The sequence below is a fragment of the Channa argus genome, chromosome 4 (assembly GCF_033026475.1).
Source record: "Channa argus isolate prfri chromosome 4, Channa argus male v1.0, whole genome shotgun sequence".
Classification (NCBI taxonomy): Eukaryota; Metazoa; Chordata; class Actinopteri; order Anabantiformes; family Channidae; genus Channa; species Channa argus.
Genome location: NC_090200.1, coordinates 6,751,531 through 6,774,551, shown reverse-complemented (window position 1 = coordinate 6,774,551; position 23,021 = coordinate 6,751,531). Strand labels below are relative to the sequence as shown.

General features: G+C 38.4%; 2 protein-coding genes and 1 long non-coding RNA gene across 6 annotated transcripts in view; 1 reads left to right on the top strand and 2 right to left on the bottom strand.

The window, feature by feature from the left end:
- Positions 1–1,469: 1,469 nt before the first annotated feature.
- On the bottom strand, positions 1,470–15,356 carry LOC137126157 (vascular endothelial growth factor C-like). Its single transcript, XM_067502644.1, has 8 exons — positions 14,282–15,356; positions 9,323–9,575; positions 8,671–8,861; positions 8,182–8,312; positions 7,991–8,094; positions 6,714–6,848; positions 6,234–6,435; positions 1,470–3,113 (listed from the first exon to the last, which is right to left on the bottom strand). Exons 1-8 carry the CDS (start codon positions 14,381–14,383, stop codon positions 3,002–3,004), a joined length of 1,230 nt encoding a protein of 409 aa, XP_067358745.1. The 5' UTR covers positions 14,384–15,356; the 3' UTR covers positions 1,470–3,001.
- A 1,175-nt stretch (positions 15,357–16,531) lies between these two features.
- LOC137126162 (uncharacterized) lies at positions 16,532–19,641 on the bottom strand. The gene is made up of 4 exons (XR_010914287.1): positions 19,491–19,641; positions 18,978–19,122; positions 18,245–18,364; positions 16,532–17,762 (listed from the first exon to the last, which is right to left on the bottom strand). It is a non-coding gene; the product is annotated as an uncharacterized lncRNA (long non-coding RNA).
- The window catches only part of n6amt1 (N-6 adenine-specific DNA methyltransferase 1), a 32,956-nt gene continuing 29,101 nt past the window's right edge, over positions 19,167–23,021 (top strand). For 2 of the 4 annotated variants that reach the window (XM_067502649.1, XM_067502650.1), the window contains exons 1-2: positions 20,950–21,117; positions 21,973–22,064. The gene's annotated coding sequence lies outside the window, so the exon portion shown is untranslated. Of the gene's footprint in view, positions 19,209–19,553; positions 19,651–20,949; positions 21,118–21,926; positions 22,065–23,021 lie in introns of those variants that run through there. The other 2 variants (XM_067502651.1, XM_067502652.1) reach the window with 2 other exon arrangements.

Sequence of the window (23,021 nt, the reverse complement as noted above, 5' to 3'; positions counted from 1 at the left end):
TATAAACCAGTAGAATGACTCCCTTCACCTTTGCCAACCTCTGACCTGTGCCATCTTTCCAGCATTACATTTTCTAAGCCAACATGTACAGCAGAGAAGGGGAACCATACAACCAAAGTTTTTGTTGATAAATGGTTCGGCAATGTTATCTGGTGTGCAAAATTTCATCTTTAACAAGTCTCACTATTATTTCATGTTTATAGATAGAAAAAAAAAAATCTAATTTTAAATAAGCTCTCAGCATTGCCCTGTAATAATAGTGAAAGTCAAGTAATGTATCAAGTCCCATCACGTCCCAATATATCATTTTTGTATTGCAGCGTTTAAAATTTAATGACCATTTGCTAATTTGAAAGGGAGCAGATCCCACAGCTTCACTCGGAAGACTTTGGGTTCCAAACGCTGTAGCCTCAGGCTTAGATTGAAAAACGACTGCCCTAAAACATTTTAGGGTAATTTTTCAGCAACTTCAACACAACAGTAGACAACCCTAGGTCTCGTAGAGCGACACAATTTTTTAATTTGGCATAAATATACATTGTCGGAGAATAAAAAATGTTTTAGTAGGAGAGGTGTTTTGGGTTTGATGTTACTGTATAATTACTGTAAAGGCCATTAATCCCTGTAATCATGCACTACAGACAATCATTGAGACGGTCAAAGGGTCCAGACAGAAAAGTGATCTCTTTGTTTTCCAACTGAGTCAATATTGTTTATTGGTAGACACAGACTGAGGGAAGGCGAGATGGCTGGAGAGCTGGGAAAAGAAGAAACAGGAGACCACATAAGGACTCAAGTTCCCACCCACAGGTGCGTGTGTGCCTGTGCATGCAGAGGGGTGGAGGTTCTTCTCAGTTTTCTCATGCTTTAGCTGCCAATGAGTTAATGTGCAGCTGGCTTTTTACCGGAGCAGTGACACATTTGAAACTGATTGCATGTATGGATGTGTTATAGGTATTGCAATTGCAGCATGAGGTTAAAAGGATTACATTCTGTGAACCATGTTACTCACATTACACGTTTGTTTGGGCAAATCTTTTTTAAAAATAGTTTATACAGAAATTAGTTTACATTGCACCATTATGTGGCTCGGTGGGGCCAAACCAGGTGTGGTGGGATTCAAACCCTCCATCCCAACCCAGTGCTCTACCACTGAGAAAAATAATCATTTGTTACTATAAATTACAATTCATAGTCCACTTAGTTTTTTTTTTTAAGGCAATGGATTCACACACTTGTTTAGGGTTTACTAATTAAGAATTTACAATGTAAACTCAAAATGGTTGTAGCCCTGAAAGTGGTAACAGTTATGCTGTTTACCCAATGTAGCTTTTATTTTTTGGAATCAGTTCTGTTGTCTATTTTCATAATATACTGTATAGTGCTTTTTCTTTTACTCACAGGTTGTTGACACCAAAAAAAATGGTACTAAAATAATATTCATCATTTAGAAAACAAGTAAACAAACATAAGTTTTACAAGGTTTTTAATTATTACTTCAAAACTACTTTAAATATTAATCATGGCATAATAAAAGAATCTCAGTTTTTCTCTACATCCATATAACACAAATACAACAATCATTTCTACACTGAAGTAAATCTTCACCATAACATTTAGTATGTTTTCAAACCTGAAAATGATCCTTTTTAAAACGAAGGTGTGTAAATGAATCTTTTGTAGTGTAGGCAATATCGACACGCATTTCTGTTTCTCCATAATAATTAAACCGGCTGGAGTAAAAACATTGTTTAGTCTTAGACTAAACTATATATAGAATACATAGAATAGTCTTATTCCAAAACTTTTAGTAATGAGAGTGACTTAAATACAGTATTTTACAACTACACGATTCAATCCTTGCTTTAAATATGAGAATAAAAAGAAATATTTACAAATAATATTATTTGCAAAGTTAAATTAGTAGATATAGATGTGTAACAGAGTATTACCATGAACTTTAATTGTATTCAGCCATGATGATATCTTTGAAGAGCAGCACTTTAGTAGAGGCAAGTAGAAACTGGAGCATATAATAAGTGTTGGGAGTGTTTAAATTGGCATTTAATTAAACAGGGTCTGGCAAGAACTGTTAGGAAGCCTGCAACACCTAAGATTTGTGTAAAAAGATATTTTACTCAGTAGCCTAACAGATCCACTCCATCCCTTTTAACACACATCTGCTCACAAACAGTAAAACCTAGTGTTGGCAGAAGCCCCTGGTGCCCTAAATAGAGCAGCAAAATTTCCTGTCAACATTTCCACCTCCACTAAAAGAGGGAATATATGGCCCTGCAACATCTCATGGTTTCTGCAAAATAAATCCTTCAGCCTCTCAAATGTCCCATGACTCAAGGCTGCCAAAGCGTGAAGTCGACTTACAGCTCACTGTACTTATATAAAAGCATGGACTTTTATTATGATCCATTTCCACTTTCCATTTCACCCAGTCGGGAGCGGTGCCTCTGCAGCAGATTGGTGGGTTCATTTTCGTGCTCAAACACGTTGCATCAGGGATGAGTGCTTGCTCAGAGTCTGATTGGTCCATCCCACCTCTGCTGTCGTGCCATTAGGCATGATTGTGATTGGTTGGTTCCCGTTGAGGTCGTATTATTAGTGTCGAATAGAAAGCCAACAAATCGGCACCATCAGACTGAGTCCCAAAGAGTCAAGTATCCCTTCTTATTTTATTTCCATTTTACTGGTTTAGTGTATTTCAGTGGCTGCAGGGGCTTTTTGGTTCACAGCATAAAAATCCCATCCACCTTTGTCTTGTTGGTTTTTTATTTTTTTTTTGGTGGGGAGTTTCCCCTAAGAGTGTGAGAGCACTTACAGTATCAGTAATACTCATCCAAGTGCTGCTGCAACTCTGTTGTAATCCAATACCTGTAAATGTGGAGTCCTCATTTCACCATCTTGGGCCTTTTGTTTTCAGGGTAAATAGGTGGCAGCCTCAAAGGCGCAGTCAGTCAGTCTTGCTCCTTTGTTGGCATTCGATTGCCTAGTTCCACTCAGGCCTCATGTAGTTGGGGATGCACTGACAGACTTGGTGGCTGTAGTAAAACCCAGACTGGCACACGCGCCTTGGCTTTCTGCAGGGCAACCTGTAACAGCTAGACAGGAAAGAGAGGAAGATGCAACCGAAAGACCAAAATATGTAGGACGGAAAGGGTGAGGTTGAGAAGGGGACAGAGATAAAAAGGAAACACAAGGGAGATTATTCTCCTGGCATACGTACTGTTCATTATTCACATATCCATATCCCTTTTGGATAAACCCTGATCCAAGTTTTGTTTGTGTGCGCATAAAAAGATCCTAGTTCTGAGAGCATTTCTCCAGGGAGAGGAGGAATAAGGCCAAATTCTGGGAACTGTCCTCTTGAAAATCACAGTTAGGTGCATGGCCTTCTGTGTACCACCTCCTGTGTCCAGATGTGGACCAGCTGGATTGGATTTCAGCAGCTCCTCACAAATCCATGTAAGTTTGCATGATGTCCATCCAAAAGTCTTAAGTAGTCTGTCACTACTGACATAAATAAGTATCTTAGCTAGCATTAGCTAAACCATCATTTAATGTTGGGGAATGTTGTAGAAATCGAGGTCATGTTGAGTCTAAATATAATGACTTTACGTTATTTTCAAACAGCATTTAATCAGCTTTCAACTACATGAAGTCGGCTACATATTATTGCAGTTTTTTACTCTAAATTGCCATTAGCAACCCAAAGTTTGTGAGCTAATTAGCTAGTTCGGTTAGCTAGCTACTGAAGCTAAGCTAAGCTATAAATGGCTTGACCTAGCATAAATTTGTAAATATTTTATTATTTTAATTTAGAAATACCCACTTAACAAAATTATGTCTAGGTAAAGGTTAAAGATAACAGGATTAATAACTTGTATTACATGGAAAAAACGTGGCTGTAGAAAGCCATTCTGTATTTTTCTGTGAATTTAAATGATCTGAAGACTAATTTTAAATAGAAATTTCCACATGTTCATGCATATATTAAAAACAACAATGCGTCAATTATCCTTGACATTTGTAAAGATACGGATTGGTCTCCACCTATTGCAGATCAAATTGAAGAAACTTCCATAAACACGATCATCTCAGAAGCTCTCCATCAATCATACTTTTATGGTGAAGGGGTCAGTTGGAAGCCTTTCTGCAGTTTGCCAGGATGTTTAGATTAGGAGCAACTGATTCTCTGCTTTTATGGCACAGAAATTGAAATTTGTGAGCAGAACTTTGAGCTCTGTGTGTGGCCACTACTACACATTGCTCATCACCTGCTGATACAGTAAAGCAGGGTGATGACGGCATGTTCATAGTCTGAGGCGTTTATCAGCAGCAGGGGCAGGAAGACTGGCCAGAATGAGTGAAGGGTTAAGTGCAACCTTTCAGCATGCTAATGGCCTGGAGGATACAGCCAAGTCAGTGGTGGAGTGGTTGCCTTTTGGTTTCAAGTCTTTGACTGTCCCAGACTTAAACCCCACAGAACATCTGTGGAGAGACCTGAAAAGGGCATGTCTCAGATGCTTCCTATCTAATCTAATGGAACTGCCAGGAAGAATGAGATAAAGTGCCCAATTCCAGATGTGAGATGCTTGTAAAGACGTATACAGGAAGACTCAAAGCTGTAATCACTACCAACCAACCAAAGGCTTTCTGCAAAGCTCTTAAGGATATGACTACTTTAAAAAATAAATAAAGTCTGTTTTTTTTAAATACATTTGCAAAAATTTCCAAAATTAGATTTTCATTACATGTTATTGAGACGGGCTGGCAAAATTTGGAATGTGTCCCAGTGAAATTTCTTTAATGCTTTCTGAAGTGACTGAGAGTGGCACACACATTAAAACTATCACTTCACAATCAAGGATGCGAAATGACCTGAGATCCAAACTGAGTGACTCTCTTTAGCTGCAGAGTTTGCCATCAAATATTAATTTGCTCGTGAACTTTCCCACAACCATAAAACCCCACTTAGAATCAGTCATCTCAAAGCTCTTATGTCTGCCTTTGCTTTTTCCTTTTTTCTGTCAATCCAAAAGTCTCTGAGCCTGCCTGCAAGTCTTATGGCTGCTCTGCACACTGTCATTAATAGCACCCGGTCTCTCTGTCTGTCTGTGTGCAGCCCTCTGGGGTCAGAGGAAGCCTGATCTTTTGAATGCTGACTGTGGGAACTGTGACACTCATGTAAAACATGCACACACAGCTGAGACCATGGACAGACGTTTAGGACTCCATATGTCCATAAAAGGTCATATGGTGTACGCAAGTTTATCTTTTTTTAAATTTGGAATGTATAGCATGTCTTTTGAGAGTTTGCTTACTTTGCCCTTCTCTCAAAGCTAGTTCCCCTTTCTATTGCATAGATCGCTGAGCAAGGCTGTTGCAGTCCCTACACCAATGCAGTTAAGACCAGTTTTCCCAGTATATGCAACTAATTCAGCTATAAGTGCAATTTAAAAAGTGTATGAAACCTGGGCTGAAACACACTGTCGATTTGACTAACCAAGAAATAAGGGCCTCATTTGGCCTTGGAGCTTAAGTGCACTCTGTGCCAAACTAGGTACCTTTCTGTTGGCTAGATATTGGCTGTAACTGTCGGTTTTGCATCACGTCATGGGTTTTTTGTTTTATGCAACTGCGGAAGTAGGAAAGGAGGAACCAATAACTCCACTGAATTGTTTTGACACAGACTTGGAAACCTTACTTAGATACAGTTTTTAGACATAAACACACGAGTCGGTTTGTGCGTAATATATTATACAACTTTAACTGAAAAGTTGGAGGAGGGTTTAGAGACAGTAACAGATATCGTTGTCATATATTTGGCATAGCGACATACTGACTTTGTAATAATTGCAGGGTTGTCATACATTTAATCTGTGAAAGAATAAACTCCTGTTGCAATAATTGTACTTTTTTTGTAATTCATAAACCTTACTATGAAGTACTTGAATAAACAAGTATAAAGAATCAATAATCAAATTTAAGACTAAAAATGTTTGGTATGTTTGGTTTTTGCTTATTTTGGCGTGGAGTAGCGGGAGAGCCAGAGTTTGGATACTTGGGATAATTTTTCCCCCATAGGAGACATTCTGTCTTTTATGGTCCCACTCTACAAGGAGATCAGAGTCCAAAGCAGAGAAATTCTGTGTTATTTTCAGGGACACTTAAGTAGAACTGATACTAGGATTGAAACTTGGCCTTTTTTTTACCCGTACCTGCAGCTGTTTCTGTTGAACCTCTTGCCTTGTCGTAGACATGACTGGTCACTCTCTCTGCACTCACACAGACAAGTGTCCGGGTTGAGGGGCTGATTCCCAGGACATTCTGCTGCACACACGCAGCCACAGAGGTCTTCATCCCACCGTTGCCCAGCGGGGCACCACTTCCCTTCAGCTTGACCTTCACACTGGCATTCACCTGGAATAAAACCAAAAAGGTTATTTTATGAATTAAAAACCAGACCTTATCAGACTTTGCATTGGCACCTCTGGCAGAGTTGTTGGAATAAATATTTCGTGGTCATGTTTCTGCTTGTTAGATATTTGCATATACTTCCCAGCATTTCTTTCTGTTTCTTATCCTCGTTTGAGATTGACATAAGAAAAATGGTTTGGCATCCGTTTCCAACTATCAGCCATGATTACATTTGGAACAACCCATTTGAATGCATTCTCAGTATTTGAAGCCCTGCTTACAGGTCTTGTGGTCCAGTTTCCATCCTGAATCGCAGCTGTCCTTGGTGAGTCCATTTCGACAAACACATTCGCAGGTGGACTCCTGTAGAACCCTGTTGGGTCCACAGAGAGCCAGTAGACCTGAGTCCAGCACCTCTGCAAGCCACAAAGGAAAAGAGGTAAAGAAAGGTATTCAGTTGTTATTGGTGGTTTAGTGTAGCCTCAAAATGTTTACATTTATTACACTAATGTTGTGTGTGGGAAGTTTTAATCTCCAATCTCAGAAACAATCCATAATTAGTTTGTATTTCCACTCATTCAGACTCTTTCCCATGTCTTCTTTTGAGCAGGCTTTTACAGTAAGTGAGGTTTGCCAGGTATTGAAAAAAAAGAAGAGATGACAGGCGATCTAGTTCACTACATGATTGTACAAGTGAAATGCCACAACGACACTTTCAGTTCTTGTGTTACAGTTAAATAAACATTCCCTCAAGGGGAACTCATTTTATTCACTGCCCAGGCATCTCCATCACCATCTGGCTTTGGTGATGGAGTTTTTGAAAGAATTTCTTTACCTAGGTTTGGCCTACATCCTAAAACCTGCTCAAGGTTTAATTCCAATTATGCATCCTGGGTCAGATCTGTGAGTTTTCATTTGTGTTTGCAGCTTTTCAGCCCTACCAAACTCTGCAGCTGTTTATTTCCACATGCAGCAATGAGATCACTTGATGTAGTAGGTGTTTTTTGGGTGTCTAATGTCCTCTCACGAACCAACACTCTGTCTGACAGCAGCGTTTTACCCAAAAGATAAAATCAGTTTTTTTCTAATGTAAAATACTGCTTGACTTGAATTTGGCATATTATCTGTTTGCCAACAACCCTTTATTGAGTATATAATGTTACTGCTTGTAAAAACTGTGACTGAGTTATTCTATTGAATTGTTGCTTGATTTTCATTTGCCTATATTTACATTACTTTCAAGCATTTGATGAGTCCAAAGCTTGTTTTTATAATTTGTTAAAGAATAAGACCCAAAACAGAATCAGCCTTAAGAGATTTACTGTTCTCAGCCGAGTCTGACTTTACTGTTTTTGCCCTTGAAGTGAAACAGAGTTTTGTCTTAATTCATTGGACCTACTTTATGGGCCTCAAGAACTGAATGTATCCAGAATTTTGAAAAAGTGGTCTAAGAACTGGGTCATTTCTTCCTTAAATCATTTTGTGACTTCTCAGATTTATGTCCCCTTGAGGGAGACCCAGACCAATTGTGCAGCAGCAGAAACTGAAAAAGTTGTACCTGTCTCTCTCTCAGAGTAGTTAATGGCATCTGTAGAGACACATACACAGTTCACTGGATCCCATAATGACCCCGAGGGACAGGGAACATCAGGTGGGGAGCACCTGCACACACATTATAATTGCATTGATACAAGAACAATGGCTCGTCATGGTCATTGAATGCGCAAGTTACTTTTGACTCTTACTTACAGGTGATCTGCTGCGGCTCGTCTTATGATGGAGTGAAGCGGCCTTTTGGAGAGGCATTCACACGAGGTGTGGTTGATGAAAGTTACCATGACAACAGTCCGATCCATCCTCGGTGGGGACAGTTCCATCAACTGACAGGAAGAAGGATGAAGGTTAGAGGTGTGTTTGAGTGTATTAATACCGTATTAACGATTAGTAGTTTAAATGAAGCTGATTTAGCTGTTAATTGTGAAACTTTGTGAACCAATGTTGAATTTAACTGATACCTAGTTGTAGCCTTTGCAACAGAGAGAGTTGTAATATAGATGAGCACTTTACAAAACTGAGAAGATTGGTTTATTTCCTGTTTCCTGAGGCAGTTTGCAGATCAGAAAATGCCAAAACAGTGGTGTAATGGAATTGTGGTAAATAATTCAAGCGCTAAAGTGCCTGACCTGAAAATCAACAGGGGAAAAAAATGAAAGAAAGAAAAAAATATCCATCACTTACTGTCTTGTTAACAAGTGTGTGACTCGTGTTTGTGCAGTAAAAGGCCTCATTGGTGCAGCATCCACCACACCGATGCAGTGCCACACAGCGTGGGAGGTAGAATTGACTGGTGGACTCCGGGTATTCTTTGGTAACCTCAACACACACCTCCCTAGGCTGGCATGAGGTCCGCTGGATCTCCTCTAGGATGACTAAAAAACATATTGGAATAAGTAACTAGACTTATTTGGCGACTCTCGGTATTTACATACAATACAATACATACAATAGCACTTTGGGTTTTAATTGATCTGTTATTAGAAGATCTGGGCCAATGGCAGGGAATTATAGACAGCTCTAATAGTTTTATTTATATTTTAGTTTGTCATTTTATTTACCAGTCCTCTTTCCAAGACTTGTTTTCCCATTTATTTCATTAACCACTTAATTTTTTGTCTCCAGTGCAATGAAATCTGTCTGGTATGACAATGAGTTGGTACTGTATAGACTTTACTTTTTTTTTTTGTTTTTTTGCTCTTTAGTTTACTAAGAAACATCTTAGAGCCTTTTGGCATGAGCTTGTTTGTTTTGTATCTTGCTCCATGTATTTGTGTCTAAATTAGTTATTTGCAAATTTCCGCATGAATTTTTTGGGAACCGTCTTAGCGTTTACCTGCTAAAGCCCCATCGACTTTGTAAAGAGCCTCCTCCCTTGGCTGACCCCAGAGATCCTCATCATTAGTGTGGGTTAACGGGTTCGCTGAAGAGGTGGAAAAAGAAGAGGAAGAGGAGGAAGAGGAGGCGTGCCAGGATTTCTTTCTCAGACAGTGCTGAAGCAAACTGTACTCAGGATATAGAAGCTGTAGAAGCTGATCCACACTCGTTACTGTCTCCAACCCGGGCTGGTCATCTGACAACACTGGAGCCTGGAAGACAGAAAATTTATGTGACTATAGTTTTTCATATGTTGCCACTTTATAATAGGCGTAACAACTCCAAGAGAATCTGAAAAATCACTTGGATCCTTAGTCAGAAATGTCAGGACCAATATATTGTTTTATTAGTTACAAACAATACAAATACTTCTATTTTTTCTCTACTTCTATTTTTTGATGTGTTATAATTAAAGGGGATTTGTTTCTACGTCATGTTTTTTTGCTGGAAACTTGCATAATTTACTGTGTCAGCTTTGCTGGTTCTACCTGGATAAACAGTGAATACCTCAGCTTCCAATGTGTTGTAACATGTTGCTGCTGGCTACTGTTAGTTATTGTGCAGACGTTTGTCCTCTCTTCACCTAGAAGGACTCACTATTCAAGCACACAGGGAAGTTGCAAAGTCTTTTTTCTTTATGCCTTGTGTCTTTGTTCTTGCTCTTTTTGATGCTCTCACACGCAAATTAGAGTCTGTGTTTTAAAAAACTCTCAGGCAAAGGGGTGACACTGTAATCTACCTGCCCTGCTGTTGCTGTGCCCTTGAGCAAAGTTTTCCAATCTGACCCAATTTTGGGTAATATCTGTATTTTCCATATGTTGTATTAACATGTGGCTTATGTAGTTTATCAGTCACTTTTTGCTTTATAAAAATGCTGTGCTAGCCCAAATGAGTTTATTCATGACTAGTTCAACCTTAGATTGAGATTTTAAATGCAACATCAGACCTGCTTAAATGGAGTGAAGATACTGGAGATAAGCCAATCGCTATATTATTATGATAATCTCTTTCATCCGGGAAACATACAGTTTACTGTAGTTACAGCTCTATAAGCCATTAATATTGTGAGTCATCCCCTAATGATTTTTCTTTTGTCATGATTGATGACTCTGTTCTCTTCTACACAATGAGGCAGCAGGAAGATGAAAAGTTAATTGTGTAACAGTCTGGCTAATAGAGACCACTGTTTCTATTAGTCAACCGTGGCGACTGAATGTCGCCTGGGAGTTAATGGTTTTAAATGTCACATATTAGTTCATTTTCCAAGTAGTTTGAGTGGTTGTTTAGGTTCCCAGGCTTAGAAGGAACAGACTGGCACAGCTGGTATTACCAAAACAGAAACCAGATCTCTGTGTCGTTATCAGTCTCTCCTGTTATCGTTTTTTTTCTGCACTACCCCCCCGCTATGCTTGTTTCCAACCTCATCTGTCTCAACATATTTTGGACCTCCCCTGTCTTTTTTTGGTTTGTTTTCTGTTATTCTTTCACGGTCACCTGTGACATCAAATGTACAATTATTTGTTCAGTGTGACTTTAACATTTCTTTAAAAACCAGAAGTGATTATCACATAGAGTATCAGATGAATGTGTGGCCGAACTAAATGCTAACATCAGCATCCTTTAAGGGAGAGTGACAGACTAAAAGTCTGAGGTTTAGAGCAGGTACCACTATGTTCACCACCTTAGATTAGCACAATAGCATGCTAACGTTTGCCTATTAGCACTAAAAAAATACAGCTGAGGACGACTGTGATTATTTTGCAGAAATATTGTGGGCAAGGTAATTTTTTTTACCTTAGGTGTTGCCTAAGAAGTCAGGAGAATCCAGTTATTACAATAAGTTCTAAAGAGGACGTAAATATGTTTACCAAATGTTAACCAACATACACTACCTGATATTCTTTTAGTTGGTGAATGGTTTAAAGTGATGTTGTCATATTGAACATCCATCCACTGTATATACTGTATAAGCTAATGGCACTGGTAAAAAAAAGACTGGTGCTTTTAGTATACAGTTGCTACTTCAGCAAATCTAATCAATTTAGTTTTTAGCTTAGTTTTGAATGATTTGTTTTACTTGTATAGCTGTTATACTTAACAAAGGCTTGAGTTGGCAATACATTTATCCTTCCTTATATCATCGCTAATCCAAACATCCATTTTTTGCAGTTGTATACATTGTTTTGACCAGGTATTACTTTAAAGTCACTTTTTGGACTACAATGGGTACAAACATTGTATGGACGAATATAAAAATATAAATAAGAGAAAACACATGGTGAAGTCCATTAATGGATATGATAATAGAAGGCTATTTCTCTTTGTATTGAAAATTAAACCATTACTGATGTTAGTTTTTCAACCAGATCGATACCAATATTACACTGCTGTTTTGGAATGAATAAAAATGTATAATAAAATTCTGGACAATATCAGCTAAACTCAGGAGGATGGGTCTTTTAAGGCTAGCCCAGGATTCCTATTTTTTACTGGGTGTCCCTTTATGTCCTCTGTATTTTTAAGTCGTCACATAACATGAGGTCATCGCTGTGGGACTATGAGGTCATGTTGGAAGTCCAGTACAGCGGGGTGTGTCCATCTTTAGATACTGGTGGCACCCAGACACATGCAGACACCCATGCATTTGTCACTTAGTCTCTTCCCACAATAATGTGAAGCTATGGTTATGTACAGAGAGGTTTGTATCTCTGATGTATCTATTTTGCAATTCACTAACTGTCCAACCCCATTAAAATGGGAATTTATTCAGTGATTAGGTTTCAAGAGGTTTGTACTACCTAAGATCTCTTAAGCAAGAAGTGAAACTAATTCCTGGTGGTAAACAGATCCCACTATGTTAAGATTGATAGATCACTGAACATGTATCATTAGTCACTGCTATCAAAGAGGTTTCTGACAAGTTTGAAGCTTTTAACTTAGCCACAGAAGTGTAGAAGAGAACCCATGTCAGAACTCACCAGAGGATGAAACAGAAAACCAAATAGTTTCCAGGTTTGCCCGTAAACAGAATTTACGATAAGGTTTGAGATCAAGGGAAGTGACAACGATGATGGATTTTGCACATTAGAATAAGGAAACATGTTTGGCACCATCTAAAGGGATCTAAGTACATAAAAAAAAATCTGTGTATCTAACTACTGCGTGTGGCTTTAAATTGTAGATTTCACATATTTTAACATATCTCAATTGATTATAATAGTAATAATTAATAATAATAATAATCATGATAATAAATCTTGTCAATAACTGCATTTGATAATATTAGTTCTTCCGTAACCTATTTTAAATAACTTTCCAGCTGAACATTACAACATTCACTGATGACACCATCTTGTATGTGTGACACACTGTGACGTTAGTGGCTTTTTAGCCAATTCAGCATATTGAATCCATGTTGGTCGTTGTTGCTCCAACTCTAGTGTGACTCTGCATTGCAAATAAGAGCACGAAAAGGGTCCACAGTATTAACAACACCAGTATATTTTTAAAATAAAACTTATAATCCAACACCTGTGATTATAAGTTGTGGTGTTCAGTTGCCACTTCTTGGCCAAGACCAAAAGGGATGTGAGCTGATGCCGCAGATGGTTGGCGCTGCTTGTAGCTTTTTTGATGTCTGCTTGGTGTTTAATGGGCCTTTCTCGCTTTTTTAAGGTTACAGTGAAATTTTAATCCCTTTTAATTATTTCAAAAAATTCGGAGAAAAGTCAATGTGATTGCATTTCACAAGTGTTCAAACCATTGGTTTTTCTACTCCATAAATGCAAATCCAGTCATCCAAAAAAAAGCTCTTAGTGTACTGACAATTCCAATAAATGATTATTTATTTAGAAGCTTAATAAAAATAGACATATGTACGTCTACTGCAAACCCAAGGACAAAATGAATACATTATAAAACATGGAAGGACCATGACAAGAAGGGCTAATCACTAAAGAACCTACTGCAATTGACTTTCATATTTAATGCCTTTAGGCTACAGTATGCAGATTTAAGAATCAAGCTAGCCACAGCACAAGATGCGGAACTAATCAACACCCCCCCTGCCATTGGTGTTCTCTGGATCTGGGTGTTTGACAGATTAGATTAGAAACTAAAAAGATATTTAAAGTAACATACTGGATCTATAATACATCCCGCTGTGATTGAAGAAATTAATTTTAGACCACTTCTATGAATAATAATTTGTGGGGACCACATTATTTTAACTGGACCCTTGATGGACTGGAGACCTTTCGAGAGTGTACCCCACTTTTCACCCAGTGACAGTTGGAATAGGCTCCACCCACCCAGTGACCCTAAATTAGACACTGGGTTTCTGGATGGATAGATGGATTGATCATTTTAAGTGATAATACTTGAAATGTCCTGATTTCCTTTTTCTGCAGTTCATTGTCCACTGATTATATCATTGTGTAATTATGGCTTGGGTGAGTTCGCAGGAAATGAATTTATGTGAGTCTCCAAGTACCAGAAGTATGACTGTCTGCCAGTGATGACTACTTTGTGTGACTGAACTTCCTCTGGAAGTACAGATTTTTTACAGTATACAGATTTTTGTTTTAGGTCTCTCCTGGCAAAGAGATGTTGATCTCAGTGAGATTTCCTCAACAATTACAGCTTATCTAGCTTAGGATATTCCCATATTTGGTGTTTTAATGATGATGGTGAAGAGCACTATTTGACATGTCATTCCAAAGCCACTCATAGATGAAATCTGGCATCTGCTAAGGACATAGCACACAATCTACATGTTTTTCCACTCATTTATACCATTTCTGACTTTGTCATGCTTTCATAATGTTCTCACTAAGTGACATGCTGCCCCAAAGCTATTGTGAAACGGTACAGCAATGTGTTCCGGTCAGTTACATCATATTGAAATGAAACATCTCACCTCTGTGCCCATGTCTCCAGTTTGGTAATAGTCCGTATAGTCTTGTCCTGAGCACAAACTGCTGATATTAAGAATCCATAGGAGCAAAGCTGGTATCCACATAGTGAGGAGAAGAGAGGCGAGAAGATGACAGAGGGGGAGGAGGTTGGTGAATTTAAGTGGACAGTTTTAGCTGGATGTAAAGTGACAGAAAGGATGGAAAAAAGGAAGGTGGAGAAGTATGAGGTGAAGAGGAGGAAAAGGAAGAGCAGGAGGGTATCACAGACTCAGGAGATATTTCTTTTCTCCTCTCCTCATTCTATCCTGGGACGAAGTTTCTCTTCCGGCACAGGTTGTTTGAATTTGGAAAATCAGCTAAATAAATCATGTTGAGGAAGTCTCCTCTTCACAGTTTCAGAGGCACATTTTTCGTTTTTCCTTTTTCTTTAGAGGAAATCTTTCCTCTTGAGTAGCTGCACGTCCATTCTTGCTGTTAATGTGATATCAGGTGTCTGTTCATTTCTTCAAATCTAATTTGTCTCCTCTATGTATATTTTACTACCCGCAGAACAGTTTTCTCTATCCTTGTCTTTTATTTGCTGATTCTCCCATTTATCTTCCTCTTCCCTCCAGCCTTGGTTGTCCTCAGTCTCTCCTCATTGCCCTTCACACGTGCACCTCCCTTGCTTTCTTTATCTATATTTTCCGCTGTCTTCACATAACAGCTGTGCTCTTCCCTGCCTATGTCTCTTTCTTTCTCGCTTAGATTATCGTGGCCTCTTTATCTCTATCTCCTGTTTCTTCGTCAGAAACCTTCAGGGCAAAACAGTCATGTCTGTCTCTCTCTCTCTGGACGTTTTTCTTTGCCGGTTTTCTAAATCTGTCACAACTTTTCTGTCAGGCTGTCTGATCCTCAGACAAGCATCAAAGAGAGCAAAAAGAAGCTTCCAAATCCCACGTGGAGTTTAAAAAAAAAAGGAAAGCCGTAGATTTAAAAAAGACACCCAGCTTTTGGTATTGAATTCTTGTCCAAACAGAGTGAATGTGTGTCTTGCTCATAGACGTCCTGCTGGAGTGAATGAGAAAAAATACAAGAATGGAAGGATTGTATCCTGTGGGCGGAGTGAAAGATGTGTTCATGCATAATAGCTGATTATAATGGCACAATCTTTTTTCATTTCTCTAGAAATTGCAGACAATACCGCGCCTTGGTGCTGTCACACGTTCTGTTAACACATGCAATCGTGCTTTTTTTTATGGGATCTGAATTCACCAGAGGTTTTTTTTTTTTTTTTTTTGGTCTTTTGCTGCCATCTTGATTATCAGTGAAAAAAACAGGTTCAACTGTCACTTAGAAAATCAGATTAGCTTCCCACATTCCTTATTATTTCATTTTGCTCACATTTGTTATCTTGATGATAACAAGAAACGAAATGGGAGCAGAGGTATATAATGTGTGTGTTCAGTGGCAGCCAATGACGACTATATTAGATGTCTAACTCAAGCTCTAAGTGCCTTTTTATGCATTCTTTGCTCTCCCTATGGTTGTTTCTGCTTTTCAGCTTTCAGCTACCCCCAGTTCCCGCTGATTTTTCTTTACCACAGTAAGCACTATTTCAATGTCAAGACTATGTGAGAGACGGAGGGGGTCACAGAAGTTAGTCTCACACCTGCAGCTCAAAAACACCTTTTCTGCCATTACTCCTTCACATGTCATCAAGCTCTATCTTTGTATTTTTCCTCCACCACTCACATCTTTGTCTGGTGTTGCTGTTCAAGGTCCTAAAAAAGACAAACTTCACATACCTCCTTGACTATACTGCCTCAAGGCTATGGGCATGTGTGTCTATGTCCTAAAGCGGAAGGGGGTGGGGTGGGGGGGTAAAAAAGGTGAGCAGCAGAAGGAACCTAAATCTTCGTCTAAATTACGATACACTTCTTTTCTCTCCCAAGAGAAACCAGTTACTGAGAACAGTAAACTAAATTATGGGGAAGATGGACAGACAGACAGATGGGAAAGGGAAGAAGAGGAGAGATGGGAGGCTTACGAGGAGGGAGAAAGAGGTGTGTCTGGGAAACGATCGAATGAGAAAACATCCGATTTTTGGGCCAGTCACTGCCAGCATTTTCAAGGATTAAAGGCACGCACACACATGCACGCACAGGGTGGCAAGTGTCTGCTTGCCATATGCTTTATGTGTTGAAATCCTTGTAACCAAATTCCACATTCCAGTCATTGCTTTCTCCATTTCATCATGTAAGGTTGGAACATAGAATTATACATTATTGAGAGGGAAGTTTGTCACTGAAGTTTATAAGTGTCCGGCTGTATTCTCTGTGAAGTTAAGTCAGAAAAACACATTAAAATGTCTTTTTATAGGGCCTCTTACTTGTAGTATATAAAAACACACAGAGTATGGAAACATCTAAAAAAGAAGCTTTAAAAAAGTTTTTATTGGAATATTTATAAATATTACACGATACACAGGCATGATTCACAGAAATCCCTGTTTTGTTAGTGAAATAACTGCCATGCCAGTCTGTGACAGATTAACTTTATGAACCAGTTCAAAATAAACTGATACTGGCATGTCTCATGCCATTGAAATATTTGTGGTAAATGGCGGAATCAGTCAAGATTAAAAATGTGCATATGAAACTTTAAAAATCTGTGTAACCAGACTGAACCGGGAAGTGAGAGCTCCCCCCTGAGCTGTAGGGAGCTGAAAATCTGCAATGAAGAAATTCATTTCATTATCTTTAGTGAGGAAACCACACCATTGCAATATCATACCACAATAAGTCACTGTTCTCTAAAATAGAAGGATAAACCTTGAAATTTACCATAGAAACTCTTAATTATTCCTTTTTTGTAGCAGCATTATTATCATGGCCCCCAGATACACAACAAATACACAAATTATTCATATTATATACTTCCACGTCCACATATAAAGAGAAACTAAAGTCTAACCACACTCCAAATTAATAAAAATGAACACTTTTGAAATTATTTTGAATGTTATAACTTAAATGTCATAACATAACTCTGATCTAAAATGTAAAGTCACATCAGCCACTAAAGTTACATTAACAGACAATTAGGCCTTTAGAAAGCTGCAGATTCCTTACTGGCCTTATTCACACCGCAGTACAACAAGGTACAGCCCCTGACCAACCCAATTAACAAAATAAAGCTTCGGTTTCTCTCTCTATAAACTGTCCTTGCGCCGCATCATCTCTATTTATCATGTTCTATTCCTCTGTCTCTGCAGCAGATAAAGTGCCCTTTGCACCAGACAGTTGCACATAACAGAGTCATTGTACCCTGTAATTGGGGAAAACTGCTTCTTCTTTCTTCTGTGTCTGCTACTATTTGGAGCCGTAATGGCATCCTCTGCTACTGAAGTGGCGTTGATTGGACCAGAGTATCTTTGGTGGGAGTCTTTATGCTGTCGACTTTTAGACTCGGTTCGGATAGCGTGCTGTAAATGGTCATGGGCTGAGTGCACAAGAACAGGTTGAATAGTGTTAGAGACATATAATAGTTAAGTGATATTTTGTGATAAGGCTGTCCTGTATTAGAAAACAATGGATGAGATGGAGGTGAAAACCGATACAACAGCAGGCACTATAGTGTTTAGTCCTTTTCTACATTTTTTTAAACTATTTTTCTTTTCTTACGGCGAAAATGAATAGCGTGACATTGTGGGAACATGCTTATTCCCTTCCTTGCCAACAGGTATGAGAACTAAATATGAAACTAAAACCAGCAGCTGGCAACTATAGTCTAGCATAAATACTAGAAACAGAGGAAGGAGCTAACCTGGCTCCATCAAAGGGTCCAAAATTTAGATTTCATGTGGTGGATGCTGACTTGTGGTATGTCAGCATCATTTCTAAAATGTCAACATATTAGCTTAACCAAAATCCTACCAAGATTTGTACTGTATTTTTAAGATGGGAAATTGTGTTTCTTATTACCTATTCAGAGTGAATCTGAATGTTCATTGGCAGGCTGAAAACAGCACACCCGTGTGACCATTCTTCTAATGTCACCACTATCGGAGGGGAGAAGCACAGTGTTGGACTCTCTGACAAGGCCTGAGAAAGCAGAGACATACTGTTCAGTAATGGTCAATGAGGCTGCAGCATTTCCGTTCTGTCAAGAACAACCAGAAATCTGGTTACTGTGACAACCCAAAAGAACATTTCCAAATAGCAAAAATGACCTATAATCCTTTTGATCCTTTAATAATAAATGAGGCATTAAAATCTACTTTATACCTGTTTAGCCAGAGCTTCTGCCAACATGCGAATGGCCTTGGATTTGGCTTCTGCTTTGGCTAAGACAGCTTGGGCCTCACCTAGAGTCAACAAAATGTAAACTAATAACAAAAGTAGATTTGCTTTGGATTTATGGTATATTAGAGGCTTTAGACCTTCTTTTTCAGCATTCCTCCTCACTTCAATTCAGATGCACTTGCAAATTGTCAGTAACTTTGCTTGATCTGTTTGAAGTCTGAGTTCAGATCCTTTTGTAGTGTTGTAACACAGTCTGGAGGCACATAATTAAATGCTTTGTGGATTTAGAGTAATGAAGGCCTAAGTCCTAAGTTAACAAGACCTTCAATTACATATGTGCTCACAGGATTCTTGCATGGAAAATCCCAGTTTAAACAGTTGTTTCTTTAAGTACAAAGTAAAATGCACCAACCAGCTGCTTCGTTTATCTGCTCTGCTTTCTCTCCCTCTGAAGCGAGGATTTGGAATTGCTTGTGACCCTCTGCAACATTGATGGCTGCTTCCCTTGTCCCCTCAGACTACAGTACTGTGGCTCTCTTCCTACGCTCAGGCTCCACCTACACAGAAGGCGATGAACAAAGAGGGATGTCAAATATTTCTCCTCCAAGGAAACCAAATAATCCTAAAATCACCCTGTTGTCGGGTGAGACCATTTTCTTAGCCTCTTGGAATTCTCAGGTGTAGTAACTGTCTTGGATTGGCTCACTACTTAACAATGTACAATGTGTACACATTTTGAAGATGTATATAATACAAATTATGTTTTCATTAAAACAATATGGTTCTGCAAAGGATATTCCCTAAATTATACAGATGAAAATAGAGATTCATATCATTAAAAAACAGGTTGAAGTGATTATGATCTGTGATGTCTGCAAATTCTGACTGCCCTTCTGAATGACATTCATGGTTGCTTGTGTCTTACCTGCATCTGCATTGACTCCTTAACACGAGGTGGAACTTTTATATCTTTGATTTCATAACGCAGGCAGCGGATTCCCCAGTCATCTGAAGCTTGATTGATGGAGTGGACAATGTTGGAATTAAGAGACTTTCTTTCCTTGAAAACACATTCAAGGCTTAAGGTATTTATCCCTACTATGTTGCAATTAAATACGCACCATCCAATGCGGATGGTACTTACCCTGAATACTTTATCCAGTGGGAGTTTGCCTAGTCCTGAACGCATTGTGATTTGTGCAAGCTGAGTCACTGCATATTATGGATCCTCTACACCATAACTAGCCTGGAAAGACACAGTTGATGAAAAGATTTAATTACTGGTAAAGCAAACGGTTGCCACCTGCTGGGTAAAAAAACATAAACCAGTGTTCAGCAATAAAAAATGAAAACAGCAACACCAATTTCCTACAGTGAATGTCAGTTACAAATATTACAATAATTCTTACCAACATACCTTAAAAGGGGTCTAAGATTCTTAAATAAAGAACTGTGTGAGGAAAATCAGTATAAGTATATTTAGCCATGAAGATAGTTATACAAACACAACTGTTTTCGCAATTAGTTGCTATGACTTACCATCTCTAAGATCCGGTGAAAGCGACCCATCCTCTCCACCACACAGGCTTCCTGCTGTTGCACAAACAGGACCACAGTGTTCATGGGTAAGCGTGAGGCCCATCGTTGTTGGGCTGGAGCCACCGACAACCTGGGCACAGTCTGCTGGGAGTTCTAGACATAGACAATCAGACAGAATAAAAAATTATGTTTATTACACATCCATGGATTTTACCCAAAACAAACACTTCTTTTCTTAGCTGTCAACTCTAAGCTGTGTGCAGAATATTAGAGATAGTGGTTCCTTAGTATAGCTTATCCATTGTATGCAAGATTATTATTATCTCCATAATTAGTTGTTTGCTCTTGGTACTCCAAATTATATTTTAAAACTAATGGTTTAAGTTTAGCTTTAATATAAGTAGGATATTTATCATTTTGAAAAAATTACTTTGACTTGTAATGTATAATTAACGTTACTATAAAACAAAGTACCACTGCAGATGACAGTGGGAAACATCATGTTCACCACTTTATTGCGAAAAGGAACAGTGCTGTAGTTCTGATGTCTTATTTTACCAGCTACTGTAGTTACACCAAAAGCCGAGGTTTTATTATGGATGGAACAGCTTTCGGTACATAACGTTTATGCACTTCCGCCAGCTCTGCATACAAGAACGTATGTGGTTTTCTCACTGCAGTTATATTTTTGTGTTGCTTCTTAAAAACCACGTGTAAATATTACAAAGTGTGTAAATATTATGCCCCGCAAACTTTTTATTTTTACCTGCTTTGGGGGAGGGGATTAAAGTCTAGATGTTTGGAGTAATCCCCTCCCCGGAACTCATGCCCTGGGCTTGTTGTGCTCTAACGAGTTTCAGAGGAAACGCACATGGCCAATACACAGCTGCGTTGAGTTAACCTGGTTAATTACGGCTTACGTTCAGTCACTGTGGGCTACAGGCTTGTGTTACCATCGGTGAATTTGACTAGAGCAGCTAGTGTTAGCTAGCTAACGTTATTGTTTCCTGCAGGTAATATTGCTTTGGCGAAATTGTTTACTTTGCAGTTACAAATGCATATTTAAGAATCATATTTGATTGGTGAAACTCCTTTTAAAAAAATTGGTAACACACAGTAATTCAATCGGAGAGTTAGATATGCTATCTGAGGCTAACGTAAACTAATACGCTTGCAGAATGATTGACAGTACATGTTAAAAGGGGCCATACCCTTAAAACGACGCACCTGGACCAATACAATGTGCGTAACATGTTTTTAAATAAAAGCAGTGTTAAAACAACTTTAATATTTTGTAGGTTGTCAGAACACTAATTCCATCTTGGTTGTCATCGAGCTTTGTTGTGTTATTATGCGACACTGCCCCCTACTGCTGCGGTGGCTGTACTACAGCCGATTGCTTCCTTGGTATTTGTGCAGAAGAGAGTCAAAACTTAACCATGGTCTTTGGTTTGTTAATTTGTTTTGATATTGAAGTTCTGCCCCTTTTATAAACTCTTATATACTGTGGTAACTATGCTGTATCAACTAATCGTGGCCCTTGAATGCAGTAGAAACCTGAGCAGTTTATATACGACAGCACTGTTTCCAAGTTGAGACATTTAAGGATGGTACCTATGTAAATCTTGATAGTGCTTTCTAATCGGAAGTCCACGAGAGCTATAGTTAAAAGCTGACTGTTTAAATTTAATCTATGTGCTTACATACACCGATCAGGCATAGGGACATTAAGTACACCTGTGCAAATTAATGCAACCCAATATAGTGGCTCTGCCATTAAAGCTGCTTTTACAATATTAAAACTTGTCCGTTTTTTTAATAGGTTGAAACTGTCAGAAAGGTGATAATTCTATGTGTTTATTATTGAGGTCAAATTGGGTAGTGGAGTCATACTGGATTGCATTGTAAGAAGTTTTGGAGGCCTGCCACCCAGAGATGCCCCCCTGTATCACTCCTACAGGTAAGCTACAGCACCCATTTAAGATGATGAGAAACCTACACGTGCACTTAAACCAGAATAACATTAGCTTGTTAAAATGCAGTTGAGAGTCACACACTTGTTTCTCTGAAATAGAAATTTTAGTTTTAATAAAAAGTGAATTTCATTCAAAACAATTCACTTAAACATAAGATAATGGATAAATGCTGTACCATAAAATGCAGTGGTTTACTATATGGATTTTTCCTGCTTTACAAAGACAAACATGAGTAAAGTCCCCCTGTAATGCCCCTATGTGGCTACACAGAGGTAGCGCATATTTTGTGACTGATGGCTAATGCAGCAGGGATAACATTTTTTGCTAAGACTTATTTTTCTAGCAAGTGATATACACAGAAAATTTCTTTATAACATTATTTGACTTCCCCAAATAAGACATTTTTAAAAAAAATTTGTATTATATTGTTTGTTCATTTTTCATTTGGGTATGTTCAAATGGGTCTTTTGAGGCCACTGTAGGAATTGTTAGGTCTAAGAAGATGCATTTTTGGACATCTTATGTAAATTTTTCTGTTTCAAATAAGTGTTTTTAACCATGTAAACTTTTATGCTCAGCCCATTTTCTAAGCTTTATTTACAGCCCTAGTTCTTTGTTCTCTTAGTTACTTTGCCTGTTTGCAATAAGCCTGCAGTGTATTGCATGTTTGTAGTAAAATTGTTTCTTACAAGAGACTAAATATTCTGCTGATTAGTTATGCAATTTAAATAATTACAATGTGTTAAATTATTATACTATAGCACAACTAACTAGAATGTATTATTTCAAAGACAAAGTATTTATGATGTTTGACACATCTTGTTTATCCACATATTCACATTATAATATCTCTTTGTATTTTGTATAAAAACCTGTTTACAGCACAACTCAGACAAAATAACCCCTTTTTACCTGTAGGCGCTGCTGAGGGTCTCTGTGGT

What these genes read in the sequence shown, in the direction of transcription:
- LOC137126157 (XM_067502644.1), bottom strand. Translation starts at nt 14,383, where the DNA reads ATGTGGATACCAGCTTTGCTCCTATGGATTCTTAATATCAGCAGTTTG. An exon ending in AGTCGATGGGGCTTTAGCAG is followed by an intron (nt 8,862 to 9,322) that starts GTAAACGCTAAG and finishes TATGTTTTTTAG; the next exon opens with TCATCCTAGAGGAGATCCAG. An exon ending in GAAACTGGACCACAAGACCT is followed by an intron (nt 6,436 to 6,713) that starts GTAAGCAGGGCT and finishes GTTTTATTCCAG; the next exon opens with GTGAATGCCAGTGTGAAGGT.